The 22,744-nt window shown below is 37.9% G+C and overlaps 1 protein-coding gene across 4 annotated transcripts in view; it reads left to right on the forward strand.

Moving 5' to 3' along the window:
- Positions 1-22,744, forward strand: part of LOC126457404 ((E3-independent) E2 ubiquitin-conjugating enzyme UBE2O) — a 221,671-nt gene that overhangs the window by 126,733 nt on the left and 72,194 nt on the right. For all 4 annotated transcript variants that reach the window (XM_050093669.1, XM_050093670.1, XM_050093671.1 and 1 more), the window contains 4 exons: positions 3,654-3,862; positions 9,530-9,692; positions 12,411-12,571; positions 14,069-14,233. In XM_050093669.1, the coding sequence (XP_049949626.1) occupies positions 3,654-3,862; positions 9,530-9,692; positions 12,411-12,571; positions 14,069-14,233 (698 nt within the window). The remainder of the gene's footprint in view (positions 1-3,653; positions 3,863-9,529; positions 9,693-12,410; positions 12,572-14,068; positions 14,234-22,744) is intronic.

Here is a 22,744-nt window from a genome sequence, read left to right on the forward strand (position 1 = left end):
GAAAAACGTTTTGCCCAGAAGACCAGACATATATGCCCTAATTTAAAATTTTACTGGCACATTTGTTTTTGATGTATCCTAAAGAGTAACACATGCCAAAAAAAGATCAAGGTTCAAGGTTAGTTTTTTGTATTTATTTTAGTTCTTTCATAGATTACAAATTATGCTATAGAATTGGCGGAAAGTATAATTGTTCTTCAAAAAAAAGTGTGAAGAGAGTTATTGAACAGTTTCACATGTAATCAGCTTTTCTGTGGAAATGTCTGAGTGCTCATTGGAACATGTATTCAGTCAGGTAACCAGGGTGTATACGACCCGGGAAAAACCAGGGAATTTTATCATCCGGCAGAAAACGGAAAAATCCGGGAATTTTTTAGAATTCCAGGAATTTTTCGTTATTTTAGTTTTCAGTTAATTTTTTTGTAATATTGACTGGTAAGAACTGATACTCTAACAAAGTATTGCCCAGGTGTGGAAATATCGTAGATCCGTAGTTGATGCGCAGAACAGTCTGAATTATAGTGGGGAAGTGTGTAGTCTCCACGTGACCCGTGTTTACATTTAGTGATTTTGCTGTTTCCTCTTCATTTACTGCTCGCCCGTCAAATGAAAACAAAGTGGATTTCTGTGACCGGGAGCTATCGAGTGAATTAAAATACATTCACATAATTATGAAAGACTAAAACACGTTGTTAGCTTCAGATTTTATTTTATTTCCACATTTCTGACATTAATCACCTTGCAGAACAATGAAGTTATTTTTATCGGTTTGCTAAAGAAATTTGGCTTTTATTAATCTTTCCTGCTGAGGCAGCAGTCAATGTATTTGAATCAAAATGTTTAATTCTACACTATTGGCTAGTTTCAACTGCATGCTGCATTTAAAGTGCACGTTTTCATCTTAGTGCATATATGGCATTATGCCATAATAAAGAACCAAACATGAGAAATACAGTACTGGTACTCCAAGAAAATCCCGAAAACCACACTGAAAAGCTTAATATCAGGTCGAGGCCTATTTCATTGGGAATCTGGACATATGAATGTACACTTTAAGTGTGCAATTTAAATGTGCACATTTTAGTGTGGTTCACGAAATTCCGATGCTTTTGGAGTATCCTCTGATGTCTTGTTTCTTTTATGACATAATGTAAGATCTTTTAATTTTTTACATGTACGAACATACGGTCTTCCTGCATCATCGTAGCCACGCAAGCGTGGTCACGCCTGTTATCTGGCTCTCCCTGAATGGAATGAACCTGTTTCTAACATGTCGTGGGAAAATAATGTGAATGGTGGTTTGAAAGCGTTACTTTAACAGTAAATTTCCTTTTACGCAAGTTGGACTATGTGCGAGAATGTACGATGAATTTCTTAAATCACAGAGTGTTTGACTCTCATTTAAAAATCAACTCTTTGGTGACGATCCATTTAGAGGAATTTTGAGCCCAGAAGATCGAACATTTATATCGTTATTATGAGCAAATTGATGTAGTACTACAGGAAGCCCTCTTTCCTCTCTGGTAACTAATTTATTTGTGGAAAACTTCAAGGACAAGTCAATGGACTCGACAAAAATTGGGCTGGCACATTTGTGTTATATATCCTGAAGTGTAACACGCGCAAAAAACATTAACATTATGTGTAAAAGCTTAGCTTCTCTTGTGGTATGTAAAAGCTTTGTTTTTCTAGTAGCACCACTACATATATTAATTTAAAACATTAACTTTTCCTGTTTGTGTATTTGCGCTACTTAGCAGTGATGTTACTATTGGCTGAGTACATCACGTGTCCTATGGTCTCAATATCCGCTGTCATGTTGTCATTGGCTGGCGAGATCATGTGACATGAGCTATGACTGGCTTACAAAAGCGCATCTCAATTTCGATTTCAATGGTTTGGAAAATAACATGTGGTTTTTGGTGGAATACGAATTCATACTTTCGTAATACGAAAATATGCAGCGAACATGTTGCTGCCCTTCAAAGATCTTTCCAAAACATGTTTTTTTCCCCGAGTTTTGTTTTCTAAAGTGCCAGGAAATTCTACGTCTGTGTATATAAACACAACCATTCAAGGGATTGATAAGTTGTACAATTCCGAGGGAAAATCTACTGTCATTTGACATGGAAAAAGTGTGTTTTCATCCGGGAGAAACTGTATTTTTAACAAGGAAATCTGGGAAAAATCCGGGAATTTTTTTTCCTTGTCCTTGTATATACCCTGGTAACCCATGAAATGTTTGATGCACAGCAGTGAAATTTATAAACATGCTTGTCAGAAATATTCTCCTATTTCAATTTAATCTGTATTCTTGTAATCCTGGCTAACCATGCCCTTGGAAAAAACAGCAAAAATTTTCTGCTGACCAATATTATATGAGAGAGCTTAATTTTTCTTGTAGGTATATTGTGTGTATATTAATTTAAACCATTAACTTTCCCTGTTTGTGTGTTTGCACTACTTAACAGTGATGTTGTTATTGGCTGGCTACATCATATGTCCTATGCTCTGAATATTTGCTATATTTGGATAGTGAGATCATGTGACGTGAGCTTTAGTTTGCAGACCAAAGCACATTGCAATCTCGATTTCAGTGCTTTGGAAGCTACTGTGCTATATTTGGTGGAATTTGTGATCATATTTTCATAATACCAAAATATGCAGCATAAATGTTACCTAGCATCAAAGATCTTCCCATAACACATTGTTTTTTTGTCTGGCTGTGTTTCCTAAAGTGCTGGGAAGCTCTATGCCGGTGTGTGAAACCTTAACCATTCAAAGGATTGCTAAGTTTTACAGCTGTGAAGGAAAATATATTGCCACCTAACACAGAAAAAACGTACTTTCATGAAGGGTATAGTGTATTTTCATTCAGGAAAAGTGCATTTTCATCTGAGGAAAATGGTATTTTTAATAGGAAAATTTGCTCCCCCCCCCCACCCCACCCCCCCAAATATGCAAAGCTGTATATACCTTGCAATTACTAATTTTGCAACTGTGGTTATAATGTGCTGCGTTAAATATTTGTTAGGAAAATGGTATAGATAGTACATTTGTTTGAAAAAGACAACATGTTTCTAACATTTATCTTGATGCCAGAGTGACAAAAATGTTGCAGATGTTCTTTGCAAGGGCTGTTACTCATGTGAAGCTGTTTTCCTGGCTCCATTATTTGACTTGCTTGCAACTAGTCTTTTTTAAGTAGCCTTCATTTTTGTGTGGGAGAGTAAAATAATTTATAAAAGGAGCTGACTTCTTTTTATCAAGTGACATATTGCAAAGAATAAATATTTAATTAAAATGTGATTAAAATTCTGGTAGTCATTGGTAGACATTTTCTTTTGTTCACTGTAATGTAAGTTTCGTGTTGAAGATATTTGCGACAAAACATTTAGTAATGTAATGTAGAAATATGGCTTTATTGGCTAATATATGTAACGCAACCTGCTGCAGTACGTAAACAGCAGGACAAATGTCATTACCTGAAAATAAATAAAAATTGTTGACTAATGGCATGCAGTATTTGTTCGCTGACTTATCATAGGAGCAGCTGTTGCAAAGATATTTTGTTTTTTTTTTTTAGTCTTGTGGATGTTCTCAGGAAAGAGGTAATGCATTTATTATATTTTAAGCTGCTTTTCTTCCTCTAGGATGGTTCTGTAGAGTACAATATTCCATCAACTGAGCTGTATCCAATACACCATCTGGATGATCAAGAATTCTTTCCTGGAGATTTTGTGATTGAAAACAAGGAGGATGCATGCATGAGAGTGTATGGTGTTGTTCAAAGTGTGGACCATGCTGGACGTACTGCCACTGTCAAATGGTTCAAGACATATGCTTCTCTCGAAACTCCACAGTAAGTGTCTCTAAAATAATTGAAATTAAGTTAATGATGTAAATTAAGTTAAACTTTGTCTGTTGAACTACACATTCATAGTCTTTAATGTCACGTAATGAGACATAAATATTGGTATGCTTAATTACATAGACTTGTTGGTACTCATTTACAAATAACAGATAATAATTAGGAAAAGATCTCTTAGATGACGAAGGCTTTGTAGAAAGCTCTTATATCAGCAGACAAATATAATACAGTGTATCTCATACTCTTGAGAGTACTGGTGGTTTCTTTTCAGTTTTTTGTGAAGTTCAGATATTGATGCTAGATATCATTACTGCAACTGCGCCAAGCCCGGGGCCTCCTTGTCTGTATGTCACTGGGCCAGGTCCTCAGACAGAAACACAGTGCACATGTCTTTTGTACGGTGTGACTGAGTGTTTATGTGTTTTGGTTTGTTTTGTGTAGAGTTTCATATGGTATGGTATACACAAAGGATCGAGGAGTTTTTTTTGTGTTGAACTATGCAAAAACAGAATCGTATGTGGAATGTTGGCTTGAATTCACATGAAAATTTCCCGTGTGCATGTTCTCAGTGATTCGACAATGCGCACATTAGTGATGAAATTTCAAGAGACTGGATCTGTGTTACACAAACGAAGACCTAGAGAACCTAGTGTTTTAACCGAAAATAAACTAGATAAGATGGGGGAGGCCTTGGAAAGCAGTCTGAGAAGATATCTGCTGCGCCATTTGGCACTCCATACTGGTGTGTCAAGAGCATCTGCTCACAGAGCTGTACACAAACTGAAACTGAAACCACACAAAATAATGGTAGTGCATCAGCTGAGGAACTCGGATACTGTTGCTCGACATTGTTATTGCAGCTGGCTGTTACAGTCTGTGCACAATGGGGAAGTTCATTCTGAGAAGATTTTTCCGAGGAAGTGTTGCTGCATTTGTCGGGATATGTAAATTCTCAGAATAGCTGACGTTGGAGCTCCAAAAATCGTTATGAAGTACATCAACAACCTCTGCATGATGTGAAAACGGGGTGCGGTGTGCAGTTAGTGCAAGACAGATTATTAGACCAATTGTTTTCCACAGAACAATACGCTCTGACAAATATGTGAACAATGAACTGCATCCTCCCCTCCCCCCCCCCCCCCCCCCTCCCGTCCCCGAGAACTAACACCTAATGAAAAGGTGTTTGGTTATTTCATGCAGGATGGTGCAATACCGCACATTGCCAATGCTTCTGTGACAGCAATATGAATTGTTTTAGATGATTGGATAGTTGACTGGCCTCCTCGTTCTCCAGCAGATGTAAATATGTGAGGCTTTTATCTTTGGGGAATGGTAAAAGATGAGGTGTATGCAACCAATCCCCATACACTCGAAGAGTTGGAATCAAGGTTCGGCTAGTCGTTTCCCACATTTTGGCAGCCAAAATTTGTCAAGTGTTTGCTATCATGTTAAGGAGACGTCAGGTTGCTCTGACCACAGAGGGACATCATTTTGAGCACCTACTGTAAATAAAGGTAAGCATAAGTTAATCTGATGGCAGCGTTGCTTATGCTTAGCACCCATAGCCAGTGAACCCATCGTTGAGAGACAGGCTAGGGTAGGAACGAGGAAGGGAATGATTCCACCCGATGTCGTGGGGATTGGTAGAACCGTGGGTGATTTAATCTATCTTTTCTTTCTCGCTCCTTTCTCCTTTAGGGCACTTTCAGCTGCATACAACGCTATCAGGACACAGTTTGTCATGCACCCTTTAGTTGTCATCTTCTTCCTTAGCATCCTACATGCAGTGTTCGTAACTTGGTTGAACTGCTTCACACCCAAGTCAAACTTAACTTTACCAAGCATAGTTTTTTCAACTGCAATTGCTGTAATGCATTGACCTGTACCAATATCCCTCTGCCTAGCGGCAGATTAGTGTCAAAGAGTCAGTGACGGTGGCCAGTGGCCATGCCGCTTGACCCGTGGACCCGTCCCAGGCGTCTCTTATGAGACACTCAGTATATGAGCACAGAAGTGGTCTGTAATGGGTTTATGAACTGCAGTATAGGCCATTTTATGAGGATTGTTCAGATAGTGTTAGTACGAGTGCTATCCACAAAGTACATTACATTTTGCAATTAAAAATAAATAAAGTATTGGAAATTTTTATTATTATATACAGATGAAAGCCACACATAAATACTACTTTTCTACATAGTTGCCATTTAAATTAAGGCACTTACCGTAGCGATGGATGAGCCTGGAAATTCCTTCGTCGTAAAATTCGGCCGTCTGCGCCTTCAACCACATGGTTACCTTTTCTTTTGGGACAGAAAAGGTGTGATTTTTGTGGATTTCCTGGAAAGAGGCACTACAATAAACTCTCAAAGGTATTGCCAAACTATGCACAACCTCAGAAGAGCAATACAAAACAAGCGCAGGGGAAAGTTGGGCTCAAAGATCTTCCTGATTCACGACAACGCCCGGGCCCACACAGCAAATGCCACTCGTGAAGTTCTCGAATCTTTTAAGTGGGAGTTGTTTCCTCATCCGCCGTACAGTCCTGACCTGGCACCGAGCGACTTCCACTTATTCCCAGCAATGAAGAAGTGGTTGGCTATGCAGCGTTTTGATGACGACGCACAGCTTCAAGAAGAGGTAACCACGTGGTTGAAGGCGCAGGCACCCGAATTTTACGACGAAGGAATTTCCAAGCTCGTCCATCGCTATGATAAGTGCCTTAATTTAAATGGCAACTATGTAGAAAAGTAGTATTTAAGTGTGGCTTTCATCTGTATGTGATAAAAAAAAATTTCCAATACTTTATTTATTTTTAATTCCAAAATGTAATGTACTTTGTGGATAGCCCTCATATTTTGTGTAATGTTGTTAAATACTTATAAGGAGTGTAAATCCAGATTTGTATGAAAAAGCAAAAAGTTTGTGGATCTTTATTGAGTTGTGGCCTATCAAAGCACTTGAAGAAGAAGCCAAAGTAAAAACACTTATCAAATCCATCTTAACAAATTTCTTAATTTAATGATTATTTTTCTATATGTGGTCATGATTAAACTTGCATAAGAAAACATTATTGAAAATCATTTCTTTTGTGGGTTGGTTTCTAAGTGTAATTGAGCAAAAAATGTTCCAGTTCTCTGGGTTACTAAGGAAAAATCTAATTGTGTACCAGAGATCCATTAAAAGGGGCTTTACTGTGTCTAGCTTAGATGTTGATAGTGGTTAAAACAAAGTAACAGAAGGAAAATTGAAATAAATTGTCTTTGTTAACATTCAGATCTATCTTTTTGCTGCAAGAGTTGAAATTTGTTTACATTTCCAGCCCTACTTGTTGTGGTTAATGGATACATATAAACTGTAACAATTTCAACAGAAATTTCACTAAAGTTAATCATCATTTTTTATACTGTAACTTTATGATTTTGACAAACTTAGCTTTTATTTTCTTCAGTGATATAGTAAACATCAGTTGGCTGTCAGAAACTTGTTGTAATCTTTATGACACAATATGAATTTTATGTTTAAAGTACATCGCCTTTTTGGACACGCTATTTTTGAAATAAATTTGCTTAAAACACTACAATAATGGAAATTTTGATGGGAAACAGTATACAAAATGAGGATACATCTCTGATGCATAGAAACATGTAACATTACAGAAATGTTAAGTTTGAGATACTGCTTCTTTCATAGAGTATGTATGTACTCTCCGTCCACAGACATCCACCCCACTCACCTGGGGCCACAGTGACATTGACTGTTTACAAGCTTGGGTTTGATAGGAGTGGTTTGAGAGTAATGACATGTGGCGTTTGGAAGGGATAACATACATGTGGTAAGGAGAAGGCGTTGTAGAGATAGTGGGATGTATGGTAGAGTGAGAGACAGTTTGCTCTCAGCAGAAGCAATTAAAAAGGTACTATAAAGGAGACATTCACAAACCTGTAAGTTTTGTGAGTGAACAGTTGTGTGTCAACTATTTTTTTTAAAAAAGAAAGAACTAGGGATGAAACAAATTGCAGTGCTTTCTGATTTAGACATAATTGTCCACAGCTTGTGGTCTTGTGGTAGCGTTCTCGCTTCCCGCGCACCGGGTCCCGGGTTGGATTCCCGGCGGGGTCAGGGATTTTTCTCTGCCTCATGATGACTGGGTGTTGTGTGTCTTTCATCATCATTGACTTGCAAGTCGCCGAAGTGGCGTCAGCTAAAAAGGACTTGCAATACGGCTGCCGAACTTCCCCGCATGGGGCCTCCCGGCCAACAATGCCATACAATCATTTCATTTCAGACATAATTTATTCATTCAGATGCTGCAGTCTGAGCTCACCCACATTACATATCTTCTCTCACTCTTTCATTTGTCATTGATTCCCAATTGTGCATAGTGCGTTACCTGTAATGTTTTTTCATTGTTAATTAGACACATCATTGCTTAACTTCCCTTGTGTAATTAATTTCATGTATACCGCAGTTTTTGAGTTCTATCACCTGTTCACTTGAAAACCTTAGAATGACATCACCAAAATTATATAAATATCTTGGTTTACTGTGGCTCCTAAGTTTTCCTCTAGCTTTCTCCTACACATGACTTAGTCTCTTTAGAAAGCTAATGTTATATTATGAATAATGCTTATTTCTTTCAATGGAATCTTTGTTGGTGAAAATGAAATTTTTGTCTCCCAGTTTTGGGGTTACATGGTAAAATACTGGACTTTATCTTGGGCGCAGTTGATTAGTATTTGCTAATCTTCTGGAATGTCCTTGTATGGATTATTTGTTTAGAAGAATAACTGTTAGGAGCCGGCCACTGTGGCCGAGCAGTTCTAGGTGCTTCAGTCTGGAACCACGCTACTGCTATGGTCGCAGGTTCGAATCCTGCCTCTGGCATGGATGTGTGTGATGTCTTTAGGTTAGTTAGGTTTAAGAAGTTCCAAGTCTAGGGAACTGATGACCTCAGATGTTAAGTCCCATAGTGCTTAGAGCCATTTGAACCAATAACTGTTAGGAAAAAGAGAAAAGAGAAAAAAATTTCAGTAAAAAGAAGATTATTATTTTGTTTTAACAATAAGTTTATATTCCTTGAACAAGCACAAGAAGCCACAAGACTGCTCATAGGTGGTTCGTTTGTATAAATATCAATCTAATTTATAAACTGGACAGTCATGTGACTGGAGACTGGGAGATCAGATCTTAACTACACCTTCACATCCTCATTAAATCTTCAGACTGGGTATCTCTTCACTGTCAAGCGTCATCGCATTACTTACTTACATTTTACATTATCATTCTTCCTCCATCTTGACGATATTTTTTCTTTCTCTGCTCCTTCACACACTCAAACCCCCACTCCCACAAGTGCTCCTTTTATTTTGTTCACACCCTTATCATCCTCCTCCCCCCCCCACCCCCCCATGCTACTTTCGCCTTAACCCATTCCTGGACGCCCACAAAAAATCACTTTGTCTATCCTGATCCAGAGTGTAAAAGACCCAGACACATATTTATAATTTGCGTATGTATCAGCCTTGCTCCAGCTGCTTTTGTTTGCCACGTGGTAAATGTGCACATTGTATGTAATTACATTAAAATTTTGCATTTAGTGTTGTTATACAATTGTGGAATCTTGCATGAATTAACATGCATGCCATCTTTCCCTTACAGACCTCAGCTTTTGGAACAGAATGAAGTTAGTGTGTATGATCTGAAAGACCATCCAGACTTCCAGTATCGACCAGGTACTGTGGTAATCAGGGTGGCAAACTTTGAAGGAGAGGATGCAAATTGCACTGCAGGTCAAGTGCTAGATAATTATCCAGAAGGAAAGGTATGAACAGATGCTATTTAATGGCTGCTTGTTGTTGTTTGTAAGTGTTGCATTGATATTGTTTCACCATCCAGAAAAGCTGGTGATAGGGTGAATGCATTGAAATCAGTGACCTTAGTGGAATATAGAAAATTTAATTACTTACACATGCGTACATCTGCATAATGTGAGTGTTTTCGAGGTAAACTTTTTTATATTTATAGAAAAGCACCGTAATTCGTCATGCACTCGTCAGCTGGTTTTATGCATGACATGTGTTAGTGTACATTTGAAGATAGACTCCAAAAGACTTTTACATCGTAACTAGCCATGAAAACTTCTCTGTATTATGGAGCAGAAAAATTGGCAGCTGGAGTGGGAAGCATTGAAGGTACCACCTCCACTACAGACTTCCACCACTTCTATACTTGGCACACAGCTTGGTTGTCAAAATTGGAAGCCTCCAGGGCTGCCTGTACACATGTAAAACCAAACCCAGCAAACTCTGCCTTCAAACAATACTATCAGCACAGCTTTTTGTTAAACAATTTATTAGGCCTGTAAACGTATTATATGAAGAAAATGTTTGAAAATAGTGTAACAAAATAGCAGCGATAACTCTATTGTTGAGTCATTCAATATGTAATGTATTTTTATGTGTATCAAGAAGTTACATCATAGCAATCTTGTACTATTTCAATTTTGATTGTACAAGCTTTTTAACTATTTATTAGATCTACAATTCAATTTAAAGCAGAACATGTGGGTTCACTGCTCCTCAAAAATAAAATAACAAACATGTCAGCAGAGCCAGTATACCAGTGTACAGCGGGCAGCTGTTCTGCCACATATTGATAAATTATTTACTTGAGAGCCACAGGCAAAACTGCTAAAACAGTGTTCACAAGTGTGGGGCAAGAGAAGGAACAAGAAGCACAAGTTACTGCCATTTATTACTTATTAATTGACATTTTCAGAAGAGCTCAATGTATCTGATAATTCATTATCTGAAGAGTCCAATGCCAAAGCTTTTTACAAATTTTTACGGTCTTCAGAAAATAATTCCTTTGCAAATTTTTCAGACCAATGTATGTACTTAACCCAGCCTTTTGCAATAGCTTTGTTAATAATATCCTTGAGTAAATTCAGCACATCTCTAATTCTGAGCGAGCAATTATTAAGCTATATTGGTGGTCGTGAAAGAGAAGCCTAAGAACTGCATGGATCCATTTCTGCCACAGTACATTCATGTTCAAAGCGATTGTAAAGGTGTTTTTGGCACCTAACTCCCTCCACCATTTCTGCTTCCATATAGAAGCTTAAAATTGAAATACTCTCCTCTGCTAATCAGTACTCTGCTTCTTTCTTCCTTTGTTTGAATTTGGAATTTTCTCCATTTTTGAATGACAACTAACACTCCCCATGGTGATAGCACGTCCTCCTCTGAAACTCATAATAAATCCGAAACCCCATGTTTAAACAACTAATCTTCACATGATTATTAACAGGTTTGCTTGATGTAAATACTAGCTTTGCAGGTTTTTGAATCTGTGGTAAACAAAGAATCTCTTTCCTTTTCTAGTCAGCAATTACAATATATCATTGCCATTTAAATTCTGCCAGGTGTGCTTTCTGGCATGATTTTGATGAGCCAGGTCTCATCAAAATTAATAATGGGGCAATTAAAACTGTTTTTTCCTTATGTGCATTTTTCACAGAAAAGGTGCCTTAACAGCTGATGTGTGATTTTTCCAGCAGAATATCTCCTCCATTCATTGCATTCTCTGTATTTGAATTACCAGTTCTGCAATCACACAGTGGCTTCTCATGAAACTAATCTATTTCCGATTGCTTATAGTTCATGACTATTTTGTGTTTTCTTCTGTTTTCAGACTACCTCTAGATGGCAAACCAATCCTTATTGCCAGCCACTTTCTGATTCTTTGGACCTGGTAATCCATGGAATTGGCACATGAAACCATCCTGCACTAACATATTTATTTACATTTCCTTGTCTGGGATAGATTCATTGATAGCCTAATCTCAGTGTGCTTTGTTCCTAGATATTGATTTCTACCTCTCAGGTGGCATCACTAAAACCTCTGTCCACTTCAGACGTACCTCCATTTTGACAACTGCCACTTGTACTGCATTAAAATGTCCCTTCCATATAGTCTTCTGAACCGTGTCGTTTGCCAGGGTTACTGCTTTTCCCGTGGTTTACTACTGTTTTGAGTTACTGCGCTTTCCTGGGTGTCTGTTTTGGAGAGGGAGGTTGAACCATGTCGTTTGCCAGGGTTCCTGTTTTACCCTTGGATTACGGGCTTGAGGACACAAGAGGCTGTAAATCTGTGGACAACATTTGGTTTCCGTTCGTGTGTGTGTGTGTGTGTGTGTGTGTGTGTGTGTGTGCACTCAGAAGAAAAAGAGTGGTGGGGGTAGTTAGCACTGTATCTGTTCTGTTGTGTGTGTTGTCACCGTGCATCAGTCAGCTACAGGTGACTAGATTACCTTTCCTCATGTTGATGATCAGATGGGGTGGTCATTTAGGAGAAAGTAAATGAAAGGAAAAAAAGTGATTTCCGATTGTTGGAAAGAACATATTCAACAAAACAATGACTGTGTACTTGTAAGGGCTTAGCAAATTGTTTTTGTGCAATCATTTCAGTTTCCTCTGTTAAAAGGAACTTAATTTTGTTATGAGTGTTCTTGATATCTAACAGATCTGCATTTTGATAGGTTCGTGTCTGGTGGGTTGACGGACATATCAGCATGTCCTGGCCACAGGATCTGTATAAAGTTGGTGAATATGACAGTGATGAGGGAGAATTCTGGGATGATAATAGTAGTGAAGCTTCTTGGGAGACGGAATCTGAAGATTGCTTCATTGCTGAAGAAGTGTAAGTACTGAGTTTAATTACACATTACTCTTCCTTAATCAGTTCAAATATTTTCTTTTTTCTTTTTAATTGTTTTGTAGTGGAGAGAGAGCATTGTGGTTCATTATTGACCAAATATATACAGGTTGCTCTTCATGTGCTGTGGTTTGTTGAAAAGTGAATAGCTTACCGTGTTGCATTTACACTGTTGTGGCTTTTGACTGCAAATTTTTGGTAGCTTTTACGAAGCATGGCACAAATTGTTTATTCATTAATGATGAAATTTTTCTCTTTAAAAATCAAGAAAATCTCACTCTTCTTTGCGTATATCAAGGAAAATGAATAAATACAAAATCTAAAACTCACAGGTTCAGATATGGTCCGTTGCAACCATTTAGTGTTTTCAAGTGCAGTAGGCATACAGCAGTGGAATGGGTTACAAAAAGCATAGTGACTGTTGATTATATTTGACCACTACCTAAATAACATTCATTGTTGGAAAGTAAGTAGATAACTGAACTCAAAAAATTTTTGGTGGATATGGTGAGTCTTATCCACAATGTAGAACAAATGGCTCTGAGCACTATGCGACTTAACTTCTGAGGTCATCAGTCACCTATAACTTAGAACTAATTAAACCTAACTAACCTAAGGACAGCACACACATCCATGCCCGAGGCAGGATTCAAACCTGCGACCGTAGCGGTTGCTCGGTTCCAGACTGTAGAGCCTAGAACTGCACGGCCACTCCAGCCGGCACACTGTAGAACACTTTACTTGGTGTAAAGGAAATATGAAAAAATAGCTTTAGACTAACAATTAGATATTGTATTTTGGATATTACGAAGAGTAGCTGTACTATATATGAACCACAGTTTTCGGAAACGGGATACTCAATAATATAAGTTACATACTGAAATGTGATAATTCTTTCTTTAACTGTGATGATTACACATACATGGAAAATTGAAAACCTGATCATCTCTCTCTCTCTCTCTCTCTCTCTCTCTCTCTCTCTCTCTCTCTCACACACACACACACACACACACACACACACACACACACACACACACATTTTTTTATACTTTCTTGTCAGTTCCAGCCACCATGTGAAAACTGTTATTGCAACTTCTTATGAGTTTTCAGTAAGGCACAAAGACATCAAAATCTATTAAGTCACAGTCCAAAAAGAGGACTGAAATAGTTTATCCAGAATATAAGAAAATATTTCCCATTACCTATCGGTTCTTAAATACCAACATTGTCTGTTTTGTGGCAGCTTTATTACAGTTTCACTCAAAAATATTATTTTTTTAATGTTTCATTATATTTAACTGCCACTTATTTTGGCCAAAACTGTGCCTACACAATAACATTTTACTTCAATTTACATCCCACCAAAAAATAACATATTTTCTTGCTCCTCTTTGTATTTGTGGCCATACGAATGATTTCTGTGTCAGACTGTGTTGATCTTAAAAATTCGTTCTTGTTAACCTGTGATATTGTTCTTTTTAGTGGCCAGGAAGATGAACTGCAAGAAATGTTGAAGCCCAAACTAGCAGCCAACATAGAAAAGGCCAGAATTGCCATGTCTCGGCTGGAGGAAATTTTTACTCAAAACCCTGCATTACAGACAACATCTGTAATGCGTCAGCTTCTTGATGTTTACAAAGATTGTAGGTTAGTATATCAAATCCCCTTGATTTTTAGAGTATTACTTTGTACATAATGTAATTTCATAAGTATCCCAATTTCACTAGATCTTTTTGTGTCAGTGCTATCATAGACTAAATTTCTGTGTGTGGGCCATGCACTTCTGCCTCCAATAACTTGCCGTAAATAGTTCGATTATCTGTATTTTTTTTACTTCCAAACATTCTGCAGAGGAACATGTTAATTTTGTACGCGTTGCAGAGATAACAACTTGCTCAGAAGAGAATATATAACTTTCTTTTGGCTTATACCGAATTGATTTTAAAAAAAATCTCCATCTTACTTTGCTTGTGGTTTCCAGGGATCATCTTATAGCATTTGAGAAATACTTTTGCTATTTTGCTGAGCTTTGGATATAAGTGAACACTTTGTTTTATTTTTCATTACCCCCCTCTCGGATTGCTTGTGACTAGGTGAGAAATTTGAAGAGGGGAGGTTCTGACATCTTGGTCACTGATTTTGATAAAGTTTTGCAAGGATATTCTATATTGAAAATAAAGAGACCTGTGTTTTGGCGTTTTGCTAGACACTCCCTAGTTTTAAAAAAAAGCGTAGGTCAGAGTTGTTGATGATAAATCAGATTTTCAATGTTATACGTCAAAAGAGTGTCTAAAAATAACATTTTTTAAATTATTAATATAGTATGGGGTCTGAAGTTAATTATGTTAGAGCTATTAACATTTTTGTGCTTTCACACTGTAGCTTGGCTACCTGTCATTCCATGTGTTTAACAGAGAGAGGTTAGCAGTTAAGTGGTAAAGCCATTAGACTAACAAATTGCTGGTCTGTGTTCGATTCTTGGTCATGGTTCATCCCCCCCCCCCCCCCCCCCCCCTCCCCTTTTTAAGTAAAATATTGGAAGATGTACTTAATAATCAAATAAATATAAATAATGTATTTACTGTTGCTTCCAGTGTGATACATAGTGCAAAAATACATAAAGTATATTATTGCGTAATGCTGAATGATCGTATATTTGTGAGCATTTTTGCAATTGGTCGGGTAAAACTTGTCACAGATATACGTGAAACATAAATATTTCTTGCTCCATGCACAACGCATGAACAAAATCTCACAGCATTTTCATGATTTCCTGTACATTGTTCGTGATAAACATACCTTATTAACCTTACTAAACACAGATCTCTCAGATATCAATTATGGATGCATACCAAGGGTATGAAAGCATATATGGGAGCAAGAAGTGGATAACTGGTTATGGACCAACACATGAATTTTAGTAACATCTGCCATATCTTTTAATTCTCTGCTCTGCTGTGATTTGCATGATTTTGAAGTCATGTGATGAAATTCTTTACCTGTGGAAAAAATAAATGTCACTCAGTTGACAAAGGGGAGGTACATTTTGGTGGTATCAGTTTCATAGTGAAGGTCAGTTGTGTATCATAGTGTTTCATGTGGGTTTGGCCACCCCATGCAGTCAGTGTCTGGTAAAATTTATTTTCCTACGCATATTGTTTCCCAACATGCTCCAGATATGATTGATACAGTTGGGAGGTCAACTTCCCCATTTCAGCATATGATTAAAACATTTCCAAATTCCCTCTGGAGAACTTCACTACTTGAGAGACCCATGGATCAAATTTTCCATAGTTCTTGAAAACACAAGAACACTGTCAGCAGCAGTTTTATGGATGCAGAGATGGAATATTGTGCAGTGTATGAGTGTGCAACATTATTCACATTGCCAGCTTGGACAAACATTTTCTTCTCGCCTTGATGTATCAACATACGTTTTATATTGACACGATCCTGTTTGGTTATTGTTTATAACAAGATCTCAAGTCATACGTTGTAATCAAGGCTTTGGTGTGCCATTGAAAGAGCTCGGCAGCTTAAAGTGCTTTTTCAATAGATGTCACTTGTTTCTCGGGAACGTAATTGGTGCCGTGACGTTGACATACCCTTTGCCTTGCTTTGAACCTCTTTGCCCGTGATGACGATGCCGTGAACTAAAACACATTCTCTTCCGATTTATCTGCACTTTGCTACCATAGAATTTTGTTGACGAGTTGTTGTTACATGCTTTGCATATTCATTGGCCATTTATCAACTGTGGATCTTCTGTTTTGGGTGTCTACTTTCCACCTCTTCAGTAACTCATTTCTTGTTAATCTTAAAGTTGTTCCGTTGGTACATCATATTTTCAGACTCCAATTAGGTTGTCGTTTTTCCAGTGTAACTGCAGTTATTTTGATATCCAATGGTATTTGCTCATGCACCTTGCATCTCTTTGATTCTGGTTCGTAAACTGAATCTTCCTTCTCGCCCCGATTTTTCAGGTGATGACATTGATGCACTTTTGTCACCAGTGTTGGTACATTTGATAAAATTTGGAAGAGCTTTGGTTTCATTTTCATGGACAACGTCTTTGATTTTTACAAAAGTCATTTCCCAATGCAGAGTCCAAAACCATTGATGCAATTAATTGCCAATCAAACAAGATCTTCCAGAAATCAATGGGCACACAGATGGTAGTGCAAAGCTATTGTCTCAAATTAAATTTGAGAAAATTTGTATGGAATCAGCGAGCTGTTGTTTGCTCTCATTGCTCATGTTTCCACTAGTATGTACAACTTCCACATTTTTAACTTCACATTCTGCTGGCAAACTTGTCAAAGGTTGCTGACCCTGCCCATTTTGATAGTTCACTTACATAAACATGTCACTGGCAATATGAAACAGTTTGATTGCTCACCAAGCAGCTCTGTGAATTCATGAAAAACACTAAAGGTTAAGTGAGATAACAGAGTGCCTTGACTGCTCGACCACCAGCCTCGCTCTGCTAAATGCATAAAATGACGGGTACCCAAACTACAGCATGAAAACACAAAAACATTAATAAGTTGAACATTATTAACTTTGGACCCCATATTATATTAATAAAACATGTTTGTTTTTAGATGATCTTCCAGTGTACAGCACTGAAAATAAAATGTTTCATCATCAAGTTTGGAAGAGAGGTAATGCAACTTTTTACGGCCGATCTTAAGATATTTTATATCAGTAAACAGCTTGTGATGTTATTTGGTCAGACTGTTTAAAAAAATAAAAAATCTTCAGGAGTCTCTGCAAAAGGCGGGTCATCGTCATCATGTAGTCTAGTAAATATGGTACTTTTGTAGTTGGGGGCAGGTCTGTAAAAGCTTCCCAACCTAAAGGTATACTACACACCTTCAAAAACAGTTGAGATTTAACAGTCAATACTGAACATCATCTGGAACACTAGTGACAGAAGCTTCAACGAAACACAGTTTTCGACCTTATTTTCCTCTATCCTTTCAACTAACTTCCCGTCATAGAGAGAATTCAATTCAGTGTGGACTACACAATGGGGTGCAACTTTATATTTTTTTACATAAACAGAGAAGCAATAAGTGACAGAACAAGCCTTCAGGAATGAGCCAATTGATCTATTTGCTCAACAGAAAAATATTTTCAATCAGTCGAGAACTAAGTCATTAGTGTACAAATTGTAGGGTTGGAGATGAAATTCTTTTGTGTATCAAATCATTAAAAGATTTGGGGAAATTGAAGTAACAGATGCACCAGCCAAGTTTTAAAAGTTAAAATCATCCCAACCACAAGTATGCTCTGAGCACAGTTTTCATGTAGATATGGTCCTATTGGACGTTAATTACCCTTGCCTTCCTTCGACCTTTGGACTGATTGCTGCTTCTTCTTCTTCTTTAGTGTATCTGTCTTGCAACAGGCTTCAACTGAAGGCTCTCCTTGTGTCCTGTTCTGAGCACGTCCCTTCATCTGATTGTATGTTTGTCCTCTTCTGATGTCATGCATCATTCCATTTCTCTTCCTATCTCTTTCTCTTATTTCTTGCACTTTTCCCTCTATAATTCTTTGTTGCAGAGATTTTTCCTCTGTCCGTTCACTTCACATTAAGCATCCTCTCCACAGTTATCCATAGCCACATTTCAAAACTTTCCAAATATCTTTCTTTTAATCGTCCATGGTTCACTACACTCAAGACATAATCCACAGCCACCTTGGAATTCTTCTAGATGTTTAGTAACTGCTTCACCTTTTCGTATGCTCTCTTTCCCATAGATATCCGCCCCCTTATTGCTTCTGTACAGCTTTCCATTCCATGTTATTAAGCTTTGCAGGTTCAGAAAGGATTTTGCTTGTGTCTGTTTTCCATCTAGGAATTGGGCCTTCCTTTGTTGCTCATTCTCATCACTTTTGTCTTTCCAATATTCAGCTTCATTCTATACTTCCCTTCTTGCAATACTCTTCAGCATCTTATGTAGCTCCTCTTCTGATTCCGCCAGCACTGCTTGATCATCCATGTATTTTATGGTTTTTATCATTTCTCTTCCATTTACCTCTAGCATTTTGCTGACTTATCCTGCCAGTTATAAGGTATAACAGAGCACAGCAAATGTATTATGTGCATGTGTGGTCTACACTCACCTACATTAGTGAGAAGGTGAATAAACTTGACATGTCTTAGCAGAATTTGCTAAAGAGGATGTCTAATAACACAGCCACTGAGCTGGCATATATGGCCATGTGGATTGCAAATGGCTGTACCCACTTGTGCATAATCAGTGAAGCCGCAGAATGCACTGGAGCAAAACGAAAGTCACTTGAATATTTCCTTTATGCACCACTTCACTGGGGATTGCATTTTGCTGTAGGTAGTTGCCTTGTTTCATCACCCATGTAATAGGGCCATGCATCTGTTGGGTTACACTTGGCAAGTACTAGCTTGTGTAAAGGCAAGTGAGGGAACTGTCGTCCAAGTGAAGCTGAGTTGAATGAAAAATGTGTGATGGGGCATGAGAGCCACTTGCACAGCTTTTCCAAGCATGATGCAGGTTGACATTTTTCATACGTAGAAATAATTGCCAGAAGAAAGAGAAGCAGAAAGTGATAGAAAAAACCCCAGAACTGATTGAGGATTGACCACCAGAATGTTTGATTTGTACTGTGACACACACTTAGAGCCATCAATCCAGGACACATTTAACCATCAGTCCAGAGGCGTGTACAATACTTAAGTGGCAATATATTAAGTCATTCCGGGCAGTAATGACACATCCAGTACTCTGGATCATATATTATTGGGAGGAGAGACTGCTGGGGAGAAACTGGTGAAACAAACTAACCTGCTGTGGCACAGTTCCTTCCAGCTACCAAAAAGAAATAAACTTCTGTTAATATTGTTTTGAACATGATGCTGCCCATCTGTTTTGAAGGCTGTCGCAGAGGGCACAGAGAGCCAAATAAATGTCAGTTTCTCCAAGGTGGCTATGTAAGTACAAACGGCAATGTTAACCCTTCGATGGGCGCACCTTTCACACATCCACGAGTGGGCGCATTGCAGCTTTTACATTGCAATTAGTATTACATTTTTAACCTAAGGAAAAATAATCTTTAGATAATCTCCAGTTATATTTTATTTAAGAAAACATAACATTACATGGCTCTATAAAAATAATCTCTTATTTATTTGTTGCCTTCACAATTGTCCATTATTGTCATTGTAATTTATAACAAGCCAATATTCTTTATTGCATTCATGGTTCTTTTAATTATATCACTTAATTGCACTGATTCACATGAAAAGAAAATTACAAGGGAACACACTATGAAATGGAGCATTCATAAACTCCCACTCCTGTATATGATTGTGATTAATTTAGTCAATTTCCATCAGCAGCTCTCTTTCACATTGCACACATGTTGTATCTATGACACTATGTTTCTTGCATACATTTTTCTTGCATTTCATACATACTGTTTTGGTTCTGTTTTTTTTTTATGCCTGTCACATATGTAACAAATTCCAGGTTTTGTTGGTTCCTTGGTTTTTTCTTCTTCATGCCTATACTTGGTCAAGAAGGTGTGAATATCCTTGGGAAGTGTCTCAAGTAATGCTCGTTGATTCAAATGTTCTTCTGTTAGGTCCAGAGCAAGATGTTTCAAAAAAATTCGTCTTCGTTCTTTATTATCAGGGTTGTTGAATTTGAAAATAATGTTTGCATTTATCCCAGCAATATCTAGATGTCCGTAGAAAAGTACAAGTGCCCTTCGTCGCGTTATTCTGGAAATGCTGTAGGATGAGCACATCTGATCTACAGTGTCTACTCCTCCTTTGGTAGCATTATAGTCCAAATTCATTCTCGATTTCTTAGTCTCTTGATCTATTTCATTTGTGCTGTGCATTGACGATTTAAAAAAAAATCCCAGCTTCTTTTTGCAGCAGTTGAGACCATACAAAAATTGTCTTGAAAACCGAATAGACATGACTGGACTCCTCAGGTTTTATTTGCTTGAAATTCAAACTTTTGCCGAGGGGATTTCAGCCAGAGGGTAGCTGCTGTAGTAATTGTCAGTCTTTATGATTTCTGTTTGTTTTCTCAGTTGGTGCCACTGATCTTTGCACAATGTCATCAGATAGATGACTTCGGGTAGGGTCCCGGCATCTGCTTGCCAATGTGAATTTAAGAGTTCAGGGTGTAAAATGTTTTGGCATCACACAAAGCATAAATTTTGATCCCATGTTTTGGGGGCTTATTACAGATATACTGTACAAATCTGCAGTGTTCTCTGAAAGGATGCAACATCTCGTCAATAGTGACAAACTCACTGACATTGTAGAGAGCAAAGCAATTGTTGACGAACTCTTGATGGAGTCCCAAATAGGTACTAGTTTGTCACTTTCTTTTCTTTCATTCTGGGTACCTAGGTTGTCGAACCAGAATCAGAAAGCAAAAGTGCTTATAGCTGAAGAGAGCTCATAAAATAATCATTCCTGTACCACCTGCATCCCACAGTTCACAACAGTTTCTTTTACCTATTAGACATAATGCACCTAAAAGAGCCTTTATCTCTGGTTTTGTGGTGTGTCTGCAGTCTCATGCTCTTGAATATTGAATTTCAGCTCTTTTATTATTCTGGATGTATCGGTTTGTATTTCCCACAATGTTGTCAATCATCCCATCAGCAAAAAATAGGTAAAATGCATAAATTTCTTTTTCTGTAATTTCAGCACTTGCTTTTGGACCTGGCAAAACTTTAAGTATGTTCTTGGTCTTGGTTTTAGAAAAAGAAGGAAGCGGTTCACTTATTCAAATAGTTTCTTTAACTTTTCCTACGTAAAATCAGTAATCATCTGTTTGTTATCTCCTCTCTTCAACCAGATGGTCATCTGTTTCCTCTGTTGATTGTTCGGAGTCACTACTGTGGTTTTCTTCTTCAATAACTTCCTCTTCCGACTCAGATTCACATGAATCTGACTTCTTGTAATTCTTCTTCTGACAATTCTCACAATACTTTCTCATAGTCTTCAGGACATACAATTAGAAGGTGCTTGTCAAATGCCGTCTTTTTCTCCATTGCCATGCTTTTATGAGACCTAATGACACACATGTTGTTATATAAGTAATATATTTTAGCAAATCAGCACCCAAGATTGTAAAAAGTAGTAAAAATTGCGTATGGGAACTTTGATTTGATTCGAATATTCATTATATATTAATATAAAAGAAAGATTGCCTGGAAGCGAAAGAGAAACACAAGTATAGAAAATACTTACATCACAAGGCGCATAGCGGCAAACACACCGCAAATGCCACACTCACATCTCAAACAACAATAGCGACGAAACTGCTGAAAGCATGAATTGCACAAATGTAGTAAGTGGTGACATCTGTTGAGAATAACAAATATGTATTTGGACATGGACACAACTATAACCCTATCTGTGATATTAACAGAAAACTAAATCTTGCCGCTAACTGCTGCAGGCACTCCCTCCGAAGGCTTAATAAATGTCATCACATTTATTCAAGGCACAATATACACAGTTGGAGTGTTTGGATGAAATGCACAAGTTCACTAATGATCACTTGAAAGCGAAGTACAAACTGGATAAATTACTGTTTTGTGATTCGGAGTCCAATGCAGGCTAGCAAACTTGCTGGCCATAGTCCAGTCTGTAAATATTCATAAACCAGAGTTGAAATCTGGAAGGTCACTCAAAGGCTGCTTGATGACCATTGCTAGGCAGCTTGTCTAACTTGGTTGTAGCTACTTTACTTCACTGGAGCCATAGTACAGCTCATACCAGAACAAGAACTGGCTAACTTGGAGCTGTGTGACCTCCCAAATAATGGTTGAGCAGAAGGTCATCTATCCTGCTGTCTTTCTGCACACGTGACCAGCATAAGGAAGTAGTGTGGTGACTTTGGCTCCGCCTGTGACGCATGTGGCACCACCTGTCCGAGTGGCTCCTTACACAATCTGGACTTTGAAGATGCTGTTCTTATGCTGCTATTGTCTGCCGAGTGGGCAATCTGGAAGATCGGGCTGTACTGCGGAAGGGCAAAAGCCCCATGATACACCATCTTCAGTACGTGGTTTTCTCCTGTGGTGAGACACTTGATATTTGTCTCCTATGCCTCTAGGCTGGCAGCCTGCCAGGTTGTGATC

The sequence above is a fragment of the Schistocerca serialis genome, chromosome 2, assembly GCF_023864345.2.
Source record: "Schistocerca serialis cubense isolate TAMUIC-IGC-003099 chromosome 2, iqSchSeri2.2, whole genome shotgun sequence".
NCBI lineage: Eukaryota > Metazoa > Arthropoda > Insecta > Orthoptera > Acrididae > Schistocerca > Schistocerca serialis.